The sequence below is a fragment of the Homalodisca vitripennis genome, unplaced genomic scaffold, assembly GCF_021130785.1.
Source record: "Homalodisca vitripennis isolate AUS2020 unplaced genomic scaffold, UT_GWSS_2.1 ScUCBcl_1707;HRSCAF=5669, whole genome shotgun sequence".
Lineage (NCBI taxonomy): Eukaryota > Metazoa > Arthropoda > Insecta > Hemiptera > Cicadellidae > Homalodisca > Homalodisca vitripennis.
In genome coordinates, this window is record NW_025777825.1 from 9,008 (window position 1) to 32,363 (window position 23,356).

Below are 23,356 nucleotides of genomic sequence, written 5' to 3' on the forward strand. Positions count from 1 at the left end.
ACATAATAAAAACCGACCTCAAGGCAGTATTTTAAGTCGAACAGGGGGTTTAATATCACCAGGAGACTATCTAGTCAAGGCGAGAAATTCCCTGGGTGGGTGATTAATGTTTAAGGAGGTTAAGACAAGAGGGGGTTTAATTTCGTCAGGATATTGTCTGGTCATATGAACAAATTCCCAGGGGGGGTTAACGTTACCGGGGGATAAGTCTCCAGGGGGTTATCTGGTCATACCAGGATCTTCCCAGGGGGGGGGGTTAAGAGATTTGGTGACTGGTAAAATTCGGACATGAGGTCATGGCAGGAAATTCCCTGGGGGGGTTTAATGTTACCAGGGGGGTTAACACATCAGGGGGTTGAATGTACAGGAGGTTATCAGGTCATACCAGGAAATCCCGGGGGGGGGGGGTTAATATTACCGGGGGTTAATGACACACTTGGGCCTTTTTTAGAGGGTATTGTGTCTGTGAACATAATAAATATTCCTCTGTCCCTATCTACTATTGACGCTTAGCTAACGCTCAGCCAACTCCCGAAGTCACTGAACCTTTTCTGTAGATCACGTGATTTCCTAAATCCCGTTTAAAATTTGTTTTGAGTTACGACCAACCGTTTAGCCGCTATCAAGCCCGGAATGTAAATTTTTAGGCGAAAAATGTCCAATATTTTCACTTAATCGCGTTTTGCGGTCAAACTAAGGGAAATATAGTAAAAAGTCACTGGACCTTTTTTTGTAGGTCATCTTATTTCCTAAATAAAACGTTAGTCTTATTTTGACCTCCGACCAATGGTTTCGCCGCTATCGACCCCAAAAACAAAAGTTTCGCGTAAAAGTTACAACAAAATTGTACATAATCACGTTTTTTTTTCGGCCAAACCAATCGAGATAGGGCAAAAGATTACTGGACCTTTTTCTGTAGATCGCGCAATTTGCTAATTTGATGGGTCAATCAGATTTGAGCTACGACCAACGGTTCGGCCGCTATCGGGCTTGAAACATTATTTTTATCGAAAAAATCTCTGGAATTTCAAATGTTCGAGCGTTTTGTCGCTTAACCATGGAAGATAGAGCAAAAAGTCATTAGACCTTTTTTGTAGTTCACTTCATTCCTGACCATGAATTTTCCGTCAGATCCGAGCTAGCTCCAACGGTTCGCCCGCTATCGGGCTTACAAAAAAATGCCTGCAGGGGTGAAGAATGCGCGATTTTTTGGGAATTTTTTTGAGGGGTTGAAAATGAAAAATTCTCACTTTTCGGGATTTTCCTGGTGGTTACACGTGGAAAGCTATCTGTGTACCAAATTTCAAGTCTCTAACTCATCTGGAAGTAGGTTAGAATTAGTATACGTGAGTGAGTGAGTCAGTCAGTTACACATGCGGTTGTAATATATATTAGATAACTGTTAGAGATATAAGAAAAAGTGAATGGACCTTTTCTTGTCGTAAATTTGATTTTTGTCTTTCGATTATGCCATCAGATCTAAGCTACGACCTATAATTTAGGAAGTACAGAGCTTAGGACAAAAAGGCTGCACTGGGCAGTTTAAAAATATCACGTAAAACTTAAAAAATCAATACTTTAAAACTGCGTTATGCAGCCAAACCGTTGAGGATAGGGCAAAATGTTACTGAGCATTTTTTGTAGATCACGCAATTTCTTAAATCCTTTTAAAAAATTTGTTTTGAGCTACGACCAAACCGTTTAGAGTTAGCCGCTATCGAGCCCGAAAGGTAAATTTTTAGGTGAAAATTTCCAAATATTTTCACTTAATCACGTTTTGCGGCCAAACCAATGGAGATAGAGTAAAGAGTTACTGGCACATTTTTGTAGATTACCTCATTTCCTAACTCCAACGTCTGTCTTATTTCGACCTCCGTCCAATGGTTTCGCCGCTATCGAGCCCGAAAACAAAAGTTTCACGTAAAAATTACAAAACAATTGCACATAATCACGTTTTTCGGCCGAACCACTTGAGGTAGAGCAAAAAAGTTACTGGACCTTTTCTGTAGATCGCGCAATTTGCTAATTTGATGGGTCAATCAGATTTGAGCTACGACCTACCGTTCGGCCACTATCAGGCTCGAAACTTTATTTTAAGCAAAAAAATCTCTGGAATGTCAAACATTCCCGCGTTTTGGTCGCTTAACCACACGAGATAGGACAAAAAGTCACTGGACCTTTTTTGTAGTTCACTTCATTCCTGACAAACGATTTTTTCGTCAGATTGAAGATAGCTCCAACGGTTCACCCGCTATCAGGCTTACAAGAAATGCCTGCAGGGGTAAAGAATGCGCGATTTTTTAGGAATTTTTTTGAGGGGTTTAAAAGTAAAAAGGTTCGGTTTTTCAGACTTTTCCTCCGGGTCATATTGTGAAAGGTACCTGCGTGCCAAATTTCAAGTTTCCAGCACTTCTAGAACTATGTTAGAATTTGTATCTATATGTCAGTCAGTCAGTTACACATGCGGCTGTATAAGTATTTAGATAAATAGGCAGTTTAAATCTTCACATAACCGATAATTAAACTGGTGATCTTCGGATACAAATGTTCAAACGTTTTCTTACTTAGTAAATTTATGCAAATTAAACATGCCATGCACAACTGTAACATTGATCAGATAAAGAGACTTATGGTGCAAAAAAAAACAATCTCAATACATCCTTGATTTATAAGAACATAATATAACTGAATAAATATTGTAGAAAACTGAAACTTAATTAACTTGTATTTTAAAAACTATTGAATTCTATATTCAAAACTACAACTGAAACACTATTGCAGTGAGAGGATTGCAAATCAATATTGCGGATGTACATATTTTGTTATTATTATATTTTCTTAGAAAACACCAAGTCAAAAATTTCAAAACAAAATTTGTAAAGACCTATTTCTTTTTGAAGAAAACGCACAGAGTGGGAGCTTACAACAAATCTTGAAGTATAGAAAAATAAAATATGTTAGTTCAGCTAGAGTATTCAGTTGATTATTTTTAGCATGGAGAGATCTTAAAGACCATTCTTTAATAAAGAGTAAACAAATAGTAACTGTTATGAAAATTTAATTTAATGTTTCTCTCATAAAAAATATGATTTTTAGTTAAGAATAAGAAGCAATCAGAAACAATGCAAATGGAGAACTAAAAAAACCACTTTCATGCAAAACATACAGGATGCATGACCAACAGGAAGAAAGGTATGTGGCTTGCAAGCAACAGCTGCTAGCAACATATTTGGTATTAGTCGCAATACATTACTTTGCAAAATGAAAACTTAAATTTGTGATTTGCCATAAATGTAATGCTTGTGCAATCTAGTAAAGGGAAAATACTGGAAGTGTATAAATATTAAAAATAGTAGAGTCTTGCTTGAGAAGACCAGATAGTTCTTGAAGCTCACTAAATCTTTATGCAGAATGCTGTATATCCAGCTACTAAGAAGTAGGGTGTACACAACACTTGAAGTTGCAGTGGTTTTGAATTATCAGTCTTCTATTATTGGTTGATTTTCAATACACCTTGAAGGACATGGTTTTCCTAGAGTTGAAACTGGACTTCAGCAACCTACCAATACAATCAGAATTGAAATACATCTCATAATCTAGAATGCATGTTTATACAATCTAGCGTATATAATACAGGGCCTTTCTACACAGAGAGTATTTCAAATTAATATTATATCAAGATAAGTGTAGTGTATATGTGTACTAGCAGGAATTCATCTCCTTGTCCATATCAGAAAAATGAATATGAACTTGAAAGCTTGAAAGGTCGGCTCTTATGGTTTAAAATATCACAATAAAGCAGAACGAAATTATTCTCTTAGAAACAACAGACTTGAGAAAGATGTGCATTGGGTGACAGGACTAATGGCACGGTGTAGCGGGTACGTGTGATAAACAAGTGAACCAACGTCAAGTGTGGCTGCTGCTCGGATGGGTGACTACTGAGGATTCTGTCCTTGCAAGCAGCCCGCCTGCCCGGTCATTGTTGGTAGTTTGGAAGTCACCTTTAAATCGATGGTCCCAGGTTAAGTGTTAAAGAGGGCTTCTTAGCCCTAACTTTACCTGGTAAAATAAGACATGACTTTACTTTTACTTTTAGATGAACCAAACTAACAGATAAAAGGGATCTTTATCAAAGTACCCTGTTTGAATTAATAAAATAAAATTAGCTTGAAAATTGACTAAAACTCAACACTCAAAAGAAGTGTCTACCCTTGCAGCAAAATTGTTCTATATCCTTTTAGTAATAAGTAGTATAAAATAGCACTACTTGAAGTATTGGATTTTTGAATGAGGCTACATTGTAACAGTTTATCCAAATATCTTGAGAACCATGAGGCCTTGCGCAGATTTTCCAAAGTAAAATTAATTTACATTAAAACAGGAAGATATTAGATAAAAGAATATAATATATTAAGACTTAATTCAAAAGAACACACTGGGTGATTTAAGGAGGACTAAGGGTTTCTAATTAGAATTCACGTAACAGAAATGACAGTTATTCCACCACATGCGCATTTTTGGAAGTGTATCAGGTAATCTTCAGCACTTCCGGCAACACTTAGAAGTTTCTGAAGTCACGTGATATGCTCTTGGAGTGTTTGGAGACTGAGTGGTGAAAGAGTCACCAGTCACACCTCCTAATCAGTAAGGAAGTGTTAGATAGCTGCGACGCTAACATGTACCCAATAACTTGACAATTCTCTCCGCAAGTTCAGCTACAGCAGAACGAAGCTTCTCAACTCTACGACGCCTAAAGTCATGATTTTGAGACAAGGTGAGAGAGGAAAGACTAACAGAATTGTCTATAGGAACATTCCAATTGATCTGGAATCCATTGTTGTTAGGTTTGCAAAGAAAACGCATTGATTAGTAGCTTATTGTTCTTTCCAATCCTGTTTTTTCTCTCTGCTAACATGCAGGTCTCAATATTTTAAAATTAATTAAATCTACATTAGTTTAATTGTACTAAATTTTTATCTACATAATTCTTTTCATAATTTTTCCATTTTCAATATTTAATCTATTTTTTATTTTTTTATAAGGAGAAGCTGATCCCTTTTTGTGCTTTATTCTGTCCGTCCTCATGGACCACTAGTCCGTACAAGGATCTTATCAAACAGAATAAGGGGACGAGTCAATACACTATACGGTCGATGATACTGATAAAAAGTACAAGGATCATAGACAGGATTCAAACCTGCGCTATCTGCAATTCTGATTCTGAAGTCCAACATCTCGGACCGCTCGGCCATCAGTACACGCATTATGTGTTTATTCACTAAAATTGTTTAGTTCTTTGTTATATGAATGTTATCGTCATTTAGTTAGTAGCGGTTGACAAAGAAATTGAGGTAGCTAATCAAAGTAAATAAATATTGTGATTTTATAACAATATTTGACTTGATATACATATATTCTATGTGTATATTCTTGTATTGGGACAATACATATTTGCTAATACGTAATATGCAAATTACCAACTGCCAAATCATTACTGATTTTTGTGTTTGAAAACCAATAAATAATCAAATTAACAAATTATCATAGTTTTGTAAATAACATGTTGCTTGCCATTATTTAACAAGAAACATTGTAGTTTGGCTTCACCATTCAGAAGTCAGTAATGCTTTTAGCTCATCACATATACAGAAATATGCCGCTAGTGCTGGAGACTGAGGGTGGCAGTGTCGCTGTGTACTAGTGGAGGGTGAGTGATTGGGTTCTTTGTGTGGGCTAAGTGGCTGCAAAGACACTTATACAATCACTGTACAATTGAGGGGTGCTTTATAATGCATATGAAACAACAAGCGACGCTTGACCCCTAACTTCACTAATGACCCCACGTACAAATAATTATCGATCTACAAATTAGGAAATTAAGCTGAATTTGTCTACGATTACAAAACAATTACTGATACTATTAATAAGTTTATCTTACAAATTCACTGTATATATTATACCCATTTTAATTTCACAGCAGGTGCATTAATTCAGGTATTCTACTGAATTGCAATACATGTGTAATATCATAAAACACAATTAGTAGACTAAGGATTACAATAATAATTTTTTACTATACCTCTGTATATGTTATACTATACATATTTGTTATGTCAAGTAGAAATACTGTCATAAGAAATAATAAGATACTGTTTTTTTAGTTTTTGTAAATCAAAATTTTAATATATAAATATTTTACTTGTCATAACAGTAACTACTGGGACCGACTGATGGGACTCAATTCCTGCGTACAGATTTATAGTCTACACAGGAATTATTTCTGATAATTTAATTCAATTTAAGCCATAATGTAAAATATTTTAATGAATAAATATATTATGATGATTATAAATTCTGGAGTCCAACATGGGTTAATGTTCTCTTGCCATATTTGGAGTTCCTAATCAGTTTCCTTAAAACCTTTGGTGAGCTAGGACAGATTTGCTTTATCTACTAGGATATGTTTCTTGTAGCAGTTTCCAGTAGTATTACCTGATATGGATTTGTAAATTGTTGAGGGCTAAATGTTTAATAGAACATTTTTGTCTTTATCTAATGTGAGGGCTGTCCAGGAGTATGCAATATTTGATCATTACTCGTTATCTAAAGCAGTTACTGATATCTGCACTAACTCTGTAGTGTCCTGCTTGCACCGAGAATAGATCTAGCCATACCACTAATATGTCGACAGTTAGTCAGTATTTACTCCATGTATTTCTCAAGTCTTCATCAGATTTTTTTCCTCGAGAAAGACGGAACATAAAGAAAAGCAAATTAGCGTCAAGTTTTGTATTCGGGTAAAATGTGTATGGAAACGTCTTAAATGATGCAGCGTGGCTATCAGGAGGAAAATTTGTCCCGATCTTTTAAGAATTTAGCACGAATGCAAACAATATAAGACGAAATTCTGCCAAAGGCCAACAAAAACCTAATTATAAGCTTTGATCGATAATGGAACCCAGTGCCCGAAAAAAAACTTTGGCAAGTTCAGAGTACAAGACTATGCTAATAATGTTATCATAAATACCCTCCAGAGGACTGCACTATCACCAAGGATACTACCTGAGTTTATAATCATCTCAGGGATGCAGTGCTGTTCAAACATCCTGAATTGTGGGTTACTGGAGAGTGGATGCTTCACCACGATAAGATGCATCTGCTTATTCCTATCACATGATTTATCAGGCCAAGCACCACAGCAACCAAGTACTATATCCTCCATACAGTCTTATAATGGCACCATGTGACTTTTGGCAGTTCCTGAAGTTGAAATTACCACACAAAGGAATCAGATTTCAAACAGTTAAAGAGATTTAAGGAAAAGCCGATGACAACGCACTCTATGACGTTGGACTTTGAGCCTGAGTTAGAATTAGTTCCGGTTTGAATCCTGGCTGTGACCAATGGATAAGACCAGTGGCCTATGAGGATGTGCAGAATAAGGTGACTAAAAATGGGATTGGGCCTCTCCTTTACACTAAAAAAAAAAAACTGAACGCAACAGCGGAACTAATGGCAAATACCATAGGCGGACTTCACAACTTATTTCTCCAAATGGGAGGAATGTTTGAACAAGTGCATTACTGTATGTCCAGTGGAGACTACTTTGAAGGGCCTTAAGTTTTGTTGCAAATTGTAAGGTAGTATTTCAGTAGTATCAAAATATTACATACAGCTCTTGTGCATATATAACTATTTAATTTTTCAATTCAACCTTTCCGTATAATCATATTATATCATTAAAATACTGTTGTATCACATAATTTGGTTTCTTATATATCAGGTCAAATAATTATGTTTTTGTTCAATTTCACTCATGTTTAAATAAGACTCTTGGAGTAATTGGAAATTTTGTTTTTAATGTACTGCAACTACATTAAGTACAAAAGTTTCCAATATAAATTTTTATTTTGCGTCAGACCTTCAGAAATTAAAGAAATTTTCAGGTGACTCCACAAAGAAATATACAATACAAATTTATTTTTAAAAATTGTGTATTTTTATAAGTACCATTAAATTTACTTACTACTCATATTTATTTAGTTACACAAATAATTGTTTGATTAAGAATGAAAAGCTTTATTGCTGTTGATCCGTATCGAAATGAAACTGGCAATGTCTACACAAAATTGGAAATTACATGTGCTTAGACTTAGTTTATCTGCGGTTTTAACCATAATTGCGAAAATAAAGAATAGATCAATCCATTCAAAAAGGTTATATGCAAATTTGTATGGTATTTTCAATGTAACATGTATAATTCTAAAACATAAAATCAGGTATTGTGTGACTGACCGGTTCATTGGCGGCGGGTAGAAACATGCCCAGTGTGAAGGTGCCAAGGAGGGGTCCTCCTGCAATGCCCATGATGCTGAGACCCGCTTGGAGCAAGCCTCCGATATACTGAGCCAAGAACCCCACTCCCAGACAGGCCAGGCCATACAACAATACCAGGCTCTTCGTGAGAGCTGTGGATCCTGTGGCTTTTATACTGGGCAGCAATGGCTGAAAGAGAACAGGAAGATGTAAGAAAACTCTCCAATGAAATGCCAAGGAGAATATATTACACATTTCCCATTAATTTACAAAACTTAGGCAAAACTGAATAATTCCTGTATTTGAAATAAAAATCTGCATAAAAACGTAAACAATGGATGTTAGCCAAAAACAAGACCAAAATAAATTTAAAACTAAATACATTCAAAAAGAAATTCATTAATGACTGATATCAACCATCCCTAGTGGTTTTATTCTTATTAATATGATTGCTGCTGAATAAACAGTAAATACTGGATGATCATAATTTGTTTATTTATGTTTTATTTTTGTTTAGAATTACTTAATTGAATGTTCTATGATACATTTTATGAATTTTTAGCAGAAAAAAATAATTATTAATACACCGCCAAATGGTGTCATTAGCATATTTCATCATGAACATTCCAATATGTGGATAAAGCCAATTAACTTTCAATAAGCATTATATTTAAACAAAATCAATGATGTACGCAAAATCCATACATCTCAAAACAAGTAAAGAACTTGTCTCATAATCTAAATTTAGCAAGACTTTTTGAAAAATCTATTAGTGTTCGAATAATGGTGGCTGCTTGGCGTTTTTACTATTCCCATGTAAAATAAAGGTCCTAAAAGGTTTCTTGATCAGGTTATGTTATATCTTCCCATTGGTTTGTATGGGCATTTATGCTGGCACCAAAATAAAAAAAACATTTATTTAGAAATAACATTAGTATAATTTATAACAGATGACTTGCGAAAGGCTCATCAACGAACAACAAGACTGAAATAATTAATTGGTGTACTGTTTCCTGCCATGGAAACAAGTAATCCAGATTGATGATTAAATCAAAAGTCTTAATTACTAGACCATCATCCCGTACTAGTTATGCTTGTTTTCCCTACAGCTGTGATTGTTTGAGTTGGAGTCAGACTGAGGAGAAATAGGAAGTGACTAACTAATCCTGGACATCTCTAGTCCATCACTAACAATATCAAATTCTAAATGTGACCCAGAATTGCTGTCATCACTTGGCTGTAACTTATACCACTACTCTGATTCAGAGACAGCATCGTAATATCTACTTATTTCAGTAATAGTTCAATTATTTTGGATCACATGGATTACGACATTTATTGTGACTCATTTCAAAAAATCCAATAAACTTACACAATATGGATAACGACACTCTCAGGCCACTACTCCAAGACATTTTTATGACTGATGGAGTCAGTTATGTATCCAAGCCATGTGATAACAGTGAAACGTGATAGAAAATAATTTCCTGCAAGACATAGCAAATAGTGTCTGTCGCATCTGCCATGACAATACCAAACTCCACCTGGAATGTTTACTGTACCAGCAAAAATGTTGAAGCACTAATGATCAGCTGTATAAAATCTGGATGTATGTCCAAATTTCCACTGTTTCAGCTATACCTGAGCAGCTGTACATTACAAAGGAACAGTTTTTCTACTGTATTGGATTGTTATTTTTTCTCTTTTTTGAGTGAACCAGTAATAACGATCACAATGATGAGTCTACCTTTAGATAGTCCTCTACAGTTACAGCAGCCAAGGAGTTGACACAAGATGACACTGTGCTCAGAGAAGCAGAAAATATTCCGGCCGTAAACAAACCAGGGAGTCCGGGACCTGTCCCATCTTGTCTATTACGAACAGAGGCATCAGCTGATCCAGACTGGATATCCGGCCGTTTCTGGGAATCACAACATAATGGGTCATTTCTGGATAGATAGTGATCAGAATTGGATCTTTCGCAAGCGGAATAATTCTTTTTTTTTAGTATTATTTAATCAAACCACAACAAATTTGAAATTTATCTAATTCCATATTACTGATATGCCATTTTGAATTTTTTTAAATTGATGGACAAAAACAACAATTACTTCCTGAATCTGAATGGTTCATATACATCAAATAGTTTCTTTCCACTACTAGTTCAAATCCCAAAAAAGCTTAGTTCTACTTACTAACAGATTGAAATTAGATGTTAGTAAAATTTTGGAAAATATAGAAACAGCTAAACGAGAATATAAGCGTTCTTTTATAATTTTATTTTAAGGCCAATATGTCTAATTGTTTCAAAATTACCTGTATTCAGCCTACACAATTAAAAACCAAAATCTAAATTTAACAACAAATTACAATAGTAACATTCCCAATATTAGCTACTTTGTAGTTAAAGTGGTAAGGATTCTTTCATGTTTGGCATCAGTCGTGTATCATTCTATTAGGCTCCTATCCCTCCTTTTCTGAGATGAAAATTAGTACAAACTAAGAAAATTTTACCTCGTGATTTAATACATGATCAATGGGACACTCACTTGACAGGGTCACATGTGTAGTAAGCGGAGAAGATGCACAGTCCTGCAAAGCCACAGGTAAGAAGCAGCAGGTACAAGAATGCTAGAGAGAACCAGAGCGAGCAGACTGCTGTCTTGTGGTCCTTCATGGTCATATACCTTTGGACTTGGTTCTGGTTCACTGCGTACACTGATAGAAACGTGAAGCCGCCGCCAAAGAACAGTGCCCATGTGGTGTGTCTTACAGTGGGGTCTGGAGTGAAGCTGTGATCAAGATACATTTCAATTACTCTAAATGAGGAATACTCTTTACGTAAGAATATGAAATTTTCTTTAATCAAACATAATTCAAGAGAGTATTATAAAAGCATACACCTGAATATATTGGGGCCAAAACTTATTCAGATGACTAATTAACACATTCACTGCTAAGCATTTGAGTATTAGCGAAACCCCGGTGCTAATTTTTTAAATTTGTTTAATTAGAAGATATAACTTGCAGAAGTGACATAAAAGCATAAAAGATTATTTTTGACCTATATTTACATTTTTTTTGACATCATTATACTGCGGGACCGATGGGTCCCGTCAGCATGGACCAATGCCCATTGAACCTGAAAATGACATTTTATTACAAGAACTATTGTATTATTTAGGGGTTTACACGTAACCTTCTGACTGTTGATGGTAGTAAAGACAAGAAATTAGGCATTATGTTCCCAAGACTCCTAAAATTATGTAATATGTTGCGGGACCAATGGGTCCCGTTGTCCTGGCTACAGGTCTTCATTGATTTATACATGAGTGCACACTCTAAAACAAGATAATTTTCACTGAAAGGCACTAATAGTATATCATTTTATTATTTACAACCATCCCCTCCCTTCTTTGTAGTTTTTAACACGTCTTATTTACAATATGTACATCATACCAAACACTTTTTGTTATTGTGCATCTTATTGTCATGGCACTTGTTATATCATCACGAATCATTGGTAATGTATTATACAAACTACTTTGGGGTCTCTAGATGTCCCAGCCATTGTTTATTTCGCTAACAAGAATCACGAAATAATAGCAAACACAGCACTAGATGAAAACAACTATAGTTAGCTGAACCGAGAAACTATGCACACTAGAACAAAGAACGAAACCGGCCCAACACGCTCACGCTATCAGAAAGGGCCTCTTTGCAGTGCTGCCTAAACAGTGCCGAGAGCAAAACAACAATGCCCAGCGGGACCGATAGGTCCCGCGCGCACCCGTGAATGGTGCCGAGACGCTCGGACGGGACCGAACGGTCCCGCTTAGCACTGAATGTGTTAATATGAATTTTCCTAAACATTCTTATAAAGCTAGATTAAAAAGTGTATAAAAACATATTATGTAATTTTGTTATATTAGATTGAAACACTATTTAATCAGTCAGAAGTGCACATTACATAAACCGAGACAAAATATAGGAGTTTATCCAGGGCTAACTAGAGAAAGAAAAGTTATAATAGAGAATTTATCCAAGAGGATTTCATGTACAACACAGTCAAAGGCCCTGGAAAAGTCGCAGAACACAGGAGCTGTGCCCTGCGGCCTATCCAAGCCCTCCGCCACTTTAAACACAAAATCTACAATAGTCTAAACTGTGTTTTTTGTCTAGCTCTAAAACTGTATTGCTCATTTGCAAACATATTATTGTGTTCAAAATAACATATTTGATCTGTCACAATTTTTTTCAAAAACTTTAGAAATAAAAAGGCAAAATTGATACTGGTCTAAAGTTTTTTTAGATTGTGCTTACTTCCTTTTTTGAAAATAGGTTTTATTTTATTTCTGTTTATTTAAGTTGGTAAGGAACATAAAAAGACACAAATGATACAAATATACAAAGCGATCAAGTACACAGCTAGTTTCATCTAATCAACAGGAATTTCATCCTAACCTGATGACTTTTTGTTTTTCAGTTTTTTAATTGTAATACATACTGTGTGAACTGATACATTGTAAATGTTAAATTGGGCAGGGTTTTGAATTTTTAAATTAAGCAAATACTTAAGTGATTGGTTTACATCTGGGTTCAAATAATCTCTCTAGAAATGTAGACCAACTTGTTATTAAAATACCAGGGGCTGTAAGTATTATTCATGATAAGCTGAATAAATTGCTCTCACTGGTGGGTAAATAAATGATAAATAGCCGTAGAATAACAGTGAAATAATTCCTTAACACGTTTACGACGACATGTGTCCCATCGGGTACACAAGATCTTTCAAAACTTCTGTTGTGTAATCGGTCAAGTATATATATATATATATATACTTTGTTTTTGACGTACACATTCTTCTGTTGTCAACTATGATTAAGGCAAGTTCATTACCACATATTGATGTTTTTTATGTTTTGTGATGCTTAACCTCATGCCGTAAGGTTTTTTTGACATCTGATGAAGAAGGTAGAAGACCGATGGAATGCAATGATTGTTACAGATTCAAAACAGCTACCATTACCTAGCTTCTATAGCATTCTGGAGATATTTGAATTGGAATTTAACATCCTACAGTGTCAAGACCAACTTCAATCCTAGATGAAATCAAATCAAAAACTTACTCAAAAAACTGTATCCTGCCATGATTTTCAGCTATCCTCCAGATTGGTAACAATCCCCCCTGATCCCAGGCTGCCACACCGATAACACTGAAGAGAGCTGCATACATCAATCCAGCCTGGAATGATAAGTCATCTCTGTTACAAAACACTAAAACTTTATCAGAAAGTCTTCACTGAGTGACACCTTTTTTTGTATATATTCACCAAAAAATAAATACTTAAAAATTAAATTCATTTTTAAATATCATGTGCCAGTTCAATACTGGCAAAATGTTACAGAATTATGTGAGGCATGATTTAACATACCACAAACAAAAGACAAGGCCTGATGTGACAATATGGAATGTGGCACAAATACCACTAACTAAAAACACTAAACTTGATCATACAAGATTTTGGATAAACAAAGAATTGGGAATTGAGAGCATAGCTGATTTTTTTTAATTTTAAAATATCTGTAGGATTACAGAAATTTCTTATGATTCATCAGGCAGACCACCTATCCGCGATGTATTGCGGTTGAACCAAGAAACGTACCTTCTTCATTTTAACAAAAACCCCTATATTTCAACTCCAAAGAATTCGGAAAATAATTTTTAACACCCAAAAATACCCCCAAAATGGTACTTTTGGGGAGAGATCATTTTTGAAAATTTTCAAGTATATAGGTAGGTTGAGCCATATTTAAACTTCAAAGAATTCGGGCAAATAATTTGTAACACCCAAAAATACCCCAAAACTGGTACTTTTGAGGAAAAATGGTCTAAATTTGCTAAATTGTATTGGGCTGTAAAAAGCCTGATGATGGTAAACCTGACATTTCAGGGTTGGAGGACAAAAATTATGGGCATATCAGTCCACGGGATTTGGTTCAATGTAAGTAAACCTTTCATATGGGTCTTGTGAGTGACCATGACAATGGGAAAATCAAAGAATAAAACAAATTTGTAAACTGACTTGGGTAAAATCATATGAAATTTTAACACGGTGGATTCATTGGAAAGATTTTTTTTACATTCTATCAGGTCCTTTGATACTCTGTTGTATCAGTTTATTTGTATATAGACAAGATGAAGTTTGGTAATGGTGCATGTCACTCCATGGGATTTGGCAGAGCATTGGCATTGGCAGATATAAACTTGAAATTTTGGATATTTTGCTTAACTATCACTAAGAGCCCTGGCAAAATTCCTTTTCTGTCTGCATGTTTGTTTATTTACCTATGTGACTGTTTTTCACTCGATATCTCAAGAACAAATTGACCTATGAACTTTTCCATGTAATGTTATTTCTACTAAAGCAATATCGTGTTTGATAATGGGCATATTCTTCAATGGAATTTTTCTGAGCCTTTATGTAGCCATCCACAGAATATCTCAAGAGTGATTTCATTAGTAAACTTTAAATTTTGGATGAAACTTTGTTTCTATATACACCAGAATGAGTTTGATGAAGGTTCATGCCTATCCATGGGATTTGGTTGAGTATCAGTAAGTCTCTCTCTGTTGGCTGACAGATTTTCACTTTAATTTGCCTGGAGGCCATAAAATTCTTTTTCTATCCGGTCTGGCCACAGGACTTATCGAGAATTAATGAGCTACGTACTTGAAACATTGCATGCAACTTCAGCGAAGTCTGTTTGTGCTAAATGGAGTGGCATACAGCTACCATGTTTAGTTAAAGATATGACATCTTCTGGAGGGATGCTAGTAACAACAGTTTTTGGCCACCCACAGGTTGAAGGACTATCATCATCTAGAGACAGTTTTTGGAGCTGCATTATTGTTCTTTTGAACAAATTGCAAACTACTGCAGCTCTAGTCACTGTTGTTTTCTTATAAAAGTGGCTTTTCTCATAACTTGTCATCATGTATCCCCATTATGATTTTGCCTTTTATTAAGTAATTCTTCAATGAACCAAATTCACATGAGTTAGCTAAATTTATAATCTTGGTAAGTCATTTGTTGAATGATTGTCCCTCAATCCGATTCGTTTTGTTAAAACAAGACCTTACGTATATTAAATTAGTTTTACCAATTGAATAGTCAGAAAATTACTGAATAATCGAATCTAAATCAGTAAATTTAGTGTTGTTATGTTCAAACGTACTGTATATATTGATTACTTCAATTCGATCAAATTTCCTTCACCTTCACAGTTTGAAAAATTGTCATAGATATTATTATAATATTTTGTGCTAACATATGTAGCGTTCTTTTGGTTTTAACACTATGGATGCTTATTCTGAGAACAAATTATTAATACACATTTTAAAGCAAAAGTTCTATTCAGTATCAAGTACACCAGACAAGGAACAAAAATAATTAAAAATATTAAGAACGGCTGATTAGTTACTAAACAACCTATGATATAAATGATTATATTTCTTTGTTTGCATGTCTGGCAAAGAATGATCCAATGGCAAATAGTTAAATAATTCATTGTACGCCAGTGCTTCCCAAAGTATGCACCGTACCACCCTGGGTTGCCTCAAAATCTTGCAAGGGGCGCCGAGGTTGAGTTATAGGGAAATAAAAAAATATCATATTGTGTGGAAAACTTAAAAATATAGATTTATTATTACCTTCATGATAGACTAGATTTATGTTACATTGAATTATTGAATTATCATTAATATACCTACAGCCACATAAATTACTTAAAATTACCTTTACATTAAAATAATTACTGTAAGCATAAACAAAATTTGCTGCGTCATCGCATGAATAGCGTTCTGGCAAGAGACTTGCAGGAACACTTACCTCCATTTCTTGGAACATGTTGCCTTGGCGCTACATATCATTCCACCAGACAAGCCAATAAGCATGATATTGACTGGCAAAAATGTCTTGTAATAAGTAATCTACAGATAGTGGCAGTTCAATAGAAGGTTAAAAAAAAGGGTGTTTAAAGTTCAGTTTGATCAAAAGCGATTATTGAGATTTGGAGACATTGCATGATCCATAGAGAAGCACTAGTCGCTGAACATCTTATTAAGAAACTGCACGATATACTTAACATTGTTATCGGTACAATCAACTTTATTAAATACACTCCTAAAAAGTAAGATTTTTAAAAATAAATGTACAAGGACATGGGATCTGCCCACTAAGGGGTGCCGCGAAAAGTAGTACAAACCTAAAAGGAGCCTTCAGTCAAAAAGTTTGGGAAACACTGCTGTACACAATACAACATCTCATGTGAACATCTACAGTCTTCTTTTAGGTGGTCTGACAGCAGACCTATATCTCTTTGATGCATCTAAGGAGTGATTAACATGGAGCAGACTTTTTGCCACATTTGGCTTGGTATTTTCCAACCAGAACAAGTGAAACAGCAAAATTAAATTGTTTTGCAAGTAAAGTTTATGTTTACTTTTTTTAATAATTTAAAATGATTGTTTTATTTGTAATAAAATCGTACTTGGAAGACATCAGTCCAGATGACAGCTTTGATTCCACCAATGGTTGAGTACACAGTGCAGACAGCGCCAACAACCAGGGTGGAGGTGTTGCGAGACAGGCCTGTCAGAGCCTCCAGAGCTATGGTAGGGGCATACAGCACAATACCCATGTACAGGACCATCTGCAGAGTGTAGAGGACAGATGCTGCAATGCGCACTCTGGGACTAAACCTCCGCTCCAAGTACTGGAAATCCAAACCTTATTGTAAATAAAAATAACAGGAGGGCTTAATAGTGCAAGAGCAAAGAAAGAAGGTAAATTAGTACATGAGGAATACATTTTCAATTAATGGATAAATGAAGTTTATTCTACAGTAATACAATTTTAGAAGACATGCCAATAATGGAATATTACTAACTACTGTTACCAGTAATTGTGGCTAGTTAACAAATTTACAATACATATTAAATATAATAGATTTGAGTTCAGTTCAGTATATCATTAAGGTAAGATAAGATAAGACAGTTATAATTTTTACAATGAACCTAGACTTAGCTTCTTTACAATGGATACACCGTTTAAAACTGCAAGTACACAGTTATTTGATTTCAATACAATAATATTTAATACAAATACAAAAGCAAACAGATATAATGATACTTAATTAATTATACATACAATTTTAACAAATATTTAAATAAGTTCTTTTTTATCTAAAAGCCATATTTTCAGTTTTTACAAAAAAGTCTTGTATTTTGCAATCTTTAATTTCACTAGGTAACTTGTTAAAATACTTGGTACCAGATATAAGAATGATTGTATACTTTTGGTAACATGAATAATCTGAGCTTATTACTATGCATATTATAGTGGCTCCATGAGAACCCTCTGTTGCCACTTATGCAGTAAAAAAGTCGTAATGTTTTAAAAGTGAACAAATGTTGTATAGGGAGGATGTTAACGTTTTGGTAAAGAGGAAATGAAGATTCTAATTTGAATTTTTTTAGAATAATGCATATAAACATGTTCTGTGTTCTTCTTAAGTTGTCAATAACTGTCTTTGACCCACCTGCCCAACAGACAATGCCATATAGCAGTCTAGAGTGTATCAGCCCAAAATACAAACTATGCAGTAAGACTACGTCACAAAAGTTTCTTAAAAAAATAAAACTTACGTAAGTTATATTTTAACTGTTTATGCAAAGAGTTTCCATGTGTTTTCCATGTTAGATTTTCATCAACATTTATACCTAGGTATTTAAAAGAATTTACTTTTTCAATGATTGCACAGTTACAGTACAACATATTATTATAACTATCATTACTGTTTTCAACAAATAAAGTTTGAACAAAATTCTAAATAAACTCTTCAAAAATAGTAATTTTTGAATCAAAATATTTTGAAAAATAAAATAATGGCAAATACAAATTTACTATTCAACATTTTCAACATTATTTATCTTTTACATGTAATATTTGTATGCAAATATAACCTTTACTTAGTATGATCAGAAATTCTGGGACCAACTGTCATACAAAACATTAAAAGTAACTATCTCCACATATTCCAACCCAGACCGGCAAATTCTTACCTCATATGCAGACGTGGCTTGCAGCTTAAAGAAAACAGGCAGATACAAGTAAGCGGCAACGGCAGTGAACAGAATGTACGAGATGATAATAGTGAGGAAGATGGTTCCATACATGTAAACCTCTCCAGAGACACCCAGCAGAGTGACGGCTGACATGACACTAGCCATGAGAGAAATTGCCACAGGCAGTACACTCTGGTTACGATCTCCAAGCAGGTATTCCTGCAATAACAGATGAGTCAGCTATCCTTGTTGTGAATCAATTCACATCAATTCAGTAGTTTGAATAGTATTAGTAGATATGAATATGAGGGTTCTAGGACACTTTTGGGACAGACAGAAAAATCAATGTAAAATACTGTCCATTGAACAATAAACAAATCTAAGAAATCTAACAGGAAAGCACGAATGTTAAATAACCGAATCTTTAGCTGTTTTACTGTTCAATGTTTGCTTCTACATTTATAAGCTGTTTTAATGAAAAAATCCAGAAATCTTAATGAAAAATCTATAAACGGAAATAATGAAATTTGCTAACATTCGCTCAACAGAAAATAAGACGATTTTTACTGAATTTCTTTAATATCGTTCTTAATCACATCATAGGCTAAAAATTTCTCAGAAACCACAACCACATAACAAATCGCGTTTGTAACAGCATTTTGAAAATCCATATTGATAATTATATCGTTCTTTGAACTAGAAATATTTGTCAAACTCTTTGTTGTATCAATGACATAAATGGGTCTATTTGCTATAAATTCTTTGGGGTTGTAATACATTTCCATATTTTTGTAGTAAACTTTCTTAAAATCTTGATACATCTGATACATGATTCTGAAAAGACCACCGGAAATGTTTAAATTTTGTAATTCATCTGGATAATAAGAACCATTCAATTTTACTCTGATATTTTTTACATTCAAACTATCAAACTTTGAAGGATTTTTTTCTTGATTATTCTGTCTATCTGTTTGAAAACCAATGATAACGAACTTGGGATTGAAGATATTTCTATAAATATTTGTGATATCGAACGAATAAGTTGTTCCGGAAATACCTTTTTGCTCAATACATTGCCAATCTAGAAAATTAAACGTGATGTTTTGAGATTTTATAATTTCATCAATCAACTGAATTTTACTCGTGGTTTTGTAATCAATCATCGGAACTCTAATGAAAAACTCGTTAATTGTAATTTTGCCATCAACAGGCATAACATTTCCAGTTGCAGTCTTCAGAATCACATCATCGTCTTCAGCTCTTATGAAACTAATGTAAAATCCACCTTTATAGATTGGAAAATTTACATTTTCAAAGAATCCTAAGCCGAAATGTGCTAAATCACCGACCGCTTCAAATTGTCCAAATTTAAAAGTTGATTCAAAACTGTTTGAAAATACATCACTTTTGGAATAACAAATAGTTCCTTTAATTGTGCTTAATTGGCCACAGTTTTCGACTTCTTCTATCAATTTATTGTGTTTTCTTACTTCAATCTTAGAAAATAAAAACGGTATAAAATTATCGATTAATCTAACATTATCAGTTCCAAGATATGCTTGACCATCTTGTTTTTGTTAAAGTTCCAGAAATATAAAACTGGAAGTTAGACAAGCAAAAATTATCTCCAAAATCAATATTAAACTCAGTTCTTTTATTCGGTTCATTCAAATGTTGTTTACTAATTGGATAGAAATTTTTAAACTCCGCCCTTTCAATATCACCTGAATACTTTTTGTAGTCCACCATTTAATAAGAGAAAATTTAGAAATTTTAAACATCATGTATAAGTCGATAAGAAAAGATTTTAGTCATTTTTTAATGATCTACTTCGTCATATTCAGGATTCTGTTCCTTAAATTTTGCGATCTCGGTCACATATTTCAATAAAATCTGCACAGGATAGTAACCGCTATCTATAATATTATTCCAATCAACTGTATCTTTATTTTCATCCAAAAACTTTAGACTCAAGTGTTGATAGAGACAAAGAACAGACATATGATCTTTTAATTGATAATGTATATTTTCTTGAATGAACTCTGATGATAAAGTTTGATATTTAGCAATGTTATACCAATTCAATTTGTTTACGTATAATCTCATCATATCTTCGGATAATTCATATTTTTGAGAAATATCATCCCAATGTTCTTTTTTCAAATCTCTTTCGTGTTGCATTATAAAAAGATCGAAAGCACTGTAATGTCCCGCCATCTCTATTTATTAAGAAAAAATTTCAAGTTTTTATAAATTGACTCTTTTTAGTGTTACATTCAGCACATTTTCCAGAAACTCTTTTAACTCCATTGATATTTGCATAGTATTTTATATCATTTGTTGCAGTTTTTTCTTTACATCTCACACAATATATGAGCGCCATTTATTTAGGGAAAATTAGTCATCTTAGCCGCCTAATCTATTAAATCTGTTATCAATATTTTCCAAAATTATATTAAGATTTTCCTCGAACTTATTAATTTTTTCTTCTAATTTTTGAAATTTGACAGCATTAGAATCATTGTATTCAACAAATTTATGACCAATATTCTCAAAAGTTTTCGTAGCATCTAAACTAAACTTATCAAAAGACTCTTTAAAATTAGTAAGTTTTTCATTAATTTCACCAACATCGTCTACTGATCTTCTATTTCTGGCTTCTAACTTGTCATAGACTTCTGTTGTAAAATCTTTAACATGCTGTTTATGATTCTCATAATTTTGTTTTAGTTCATTAAACATTTTAATAGGATCTTCTAATTGAATCATTACAACAACATCAAATGGATTAATTCCTTTACTAACACTGCTAATTCTTTTTCCTTTAAAATCTAAGGCATTTTTAACATTCGGATCATGTAAATCAACAATATCGATGTTTTCTGATAATTTTAGAGGTTTTAAAATTTGTTCTTTAACAACAACATCGTGTTTGTTAATACCAGGTCGAACACCGACAATTCTTTTCTTATTAGCCAAACTAACATAATTCTTTTCAACTTTGATCGCTTCAGTAATTTTATCAGCTTTTTCGATATGAGACATTAAATTGGTAAATATTTTTTTTGCACCATCTTCAAATTCTTTTTTCAATGTTTTTATTTTATCAGCAACTTCATTTGAACTCATGAAATTTGTAAGTTTGTTATCATATTCTGCTTTAAAATCTTCAATCTCGACAGCAAACATATCTGAATCTGGAAGGTTTTGTAATAAATTTTCTAACTTGTTATCAAACTCATTTCTCAAACTATCAAAATTGAAACTATTATCTACATTTTGAATAATTTGTGTACCAAATACGTCAAAAATATTTTGTGAATCCATATTTATTAAGCAATAATTTGTTAACAACTTCTTTAAAATCTTTACCATTACTCAGTTCATTCAAAACAAAAACACATAAATGACCACAAATTGGGGGATCTTTATAGTCTTGAATCTGAGAGTCATTGTAGTAGACGCTTGATTTTTTCAAATATTTAATCAATTCTATAGGTGGTTTGTCCTCAATTCTTCCATACGAATCAAAATAACATGCATTCTTATCATTTTTATAATAACAAATCCAATGCGTTCCACTTCCCATAATCGAGTCTAAATTCACAATTCCACATTCGAATTTCTTAACTTTTTCGGGTAATGTATCTCTCATGAAAATTCCTCTAAAATGTTTAATATTTTTGCAGATTTCTTCCAATTCCCCGAATGTTAATGGTTTGATTTCAAATTTTTTTTAATGTTTGATTTCACGTAATTCAAAGTTTTTTCATCTAATCCAGATCCTGTAACATCTTCCAACTCTTTATCTAACCAATTTAAAATGTTTCGAACAATAGGAATCACATCCTTTTTAACGATTGGAGCAGCTTTACGAACATAAGGAACAACATTTTTAACAACTGGAATATTTTCTCCAAAATCTAATAAATCTTTCAAAAGTCCACCATTTTTGAGTTCTTTCAACTGATTATAAGAAAATTCTATTCTGGTTCCTTTATTGTTTTTCTTATGTTTTTCGAGTTTATTGTATTGTCTATTTGTTAAAAATATCTTATCTTCGCCATTTTTTAGTTGATCTATTTTAAATTGAATACTAACGGGTATTTTCTTCTTAAAAGCGGATTTTATTTTTTCTTTCTGATTTTTGCTGAAATTTACGTTCACCTCCATTTATATAGTTAAAATTTCAAGTTCTCTTCGATTCCCATTCCTAGTTTTCTCTTCAAAAACATTGCTCCAGCTGTTGGAAGCGCAACAAATCTTTCACCTAAACTAGCATCTTTTGATAAAAATCTATCCATTGCTTTATCTTGCAAAAACTTTATCTGCTATATGTCTGGAATTTGTGTCTCTATGTTATGCATAAAAAATATCGTGTTCCATAGCAGCTTGATCTAATTTATTTATACCAGGATCTCCTCTTTTTAGTCTTTTTTCGAGTTTTGTGCCAGGCCCCAGATACTGATAAGTTGGTACGTGTAATTCAAAAGGTAAATTGTTGATAAAATCATTCAAAAGTCCACTACCCTCAATCATAGATGAACTTATTGCCGGCAAAACTCGTTTTAAATATTTAATTCCATCAGGTTTTTCAATCATTTCATCAAGTTTGTTCGAAATAAAATCTTTAATCGCTTTCTTTTCGTTCAAAAAATTGTTGTTTCCAGCCTTTTCTTGAGCATAAATATAATTAATAATTCCATCGAGTTTTGTCAAATCGTCGATATATCTGTATTCAATCTTATTATCACTGTATTTTCTCACACCTGATCCTTCGATTCTTTTTTCCCAAATTGGTTTAATCAAATTGAGATATTTTTTACCTTTACTTGACTTTGGTTTCTTAGTTGATGGATCATTATTTTTGTAAATTGAATCAGATTTCCATAAAATTTCAGTATACTT

At 33.5% G+C, this 23,356-nt stretch overlaps 1 protein-coding gene across 1 annotated transcript in view; it reads right to left on the reverse strand.

Moving 5' to 3' along the window:
- Positions 1 to 3,041: 3,041 nt before the first annotated feature.
- LOC124371594 (putative sodium-dependent multivitamin transporter) overlaps positions 3,042 to 23,356 on the reverse strand; it is a 35,578-nt gene continuing 15,263 nt past the window's right edge. Inside the window, 8 exon segments of the mRNA XM_046829941.1 lie at positions 3,042 to 3,559; positions 8,299 to 8,508; positions 10,067 to 10,176; positions 10,179 to 10,240; positions 10,869 to 11,111; positions 13,449 to 13,564; positions 16,873 to 17,097; positions 18,446 to 18,667. Of these exon segments, the coding sequence (XP_046685897.1) occupies positions 3,533 to 3,559; positions 8,299 to 8,508; positions 10,067 to 10,176; positions 10,179 to 10,240; positions 10,869 to 11,111; positions 13,449 to 13,564; positions 16,873 to 17,097; positions 18,446 to 18,667 (1,215 nt within the window). The 3' untranslated portion in view covers positions 3,042 to 3,532.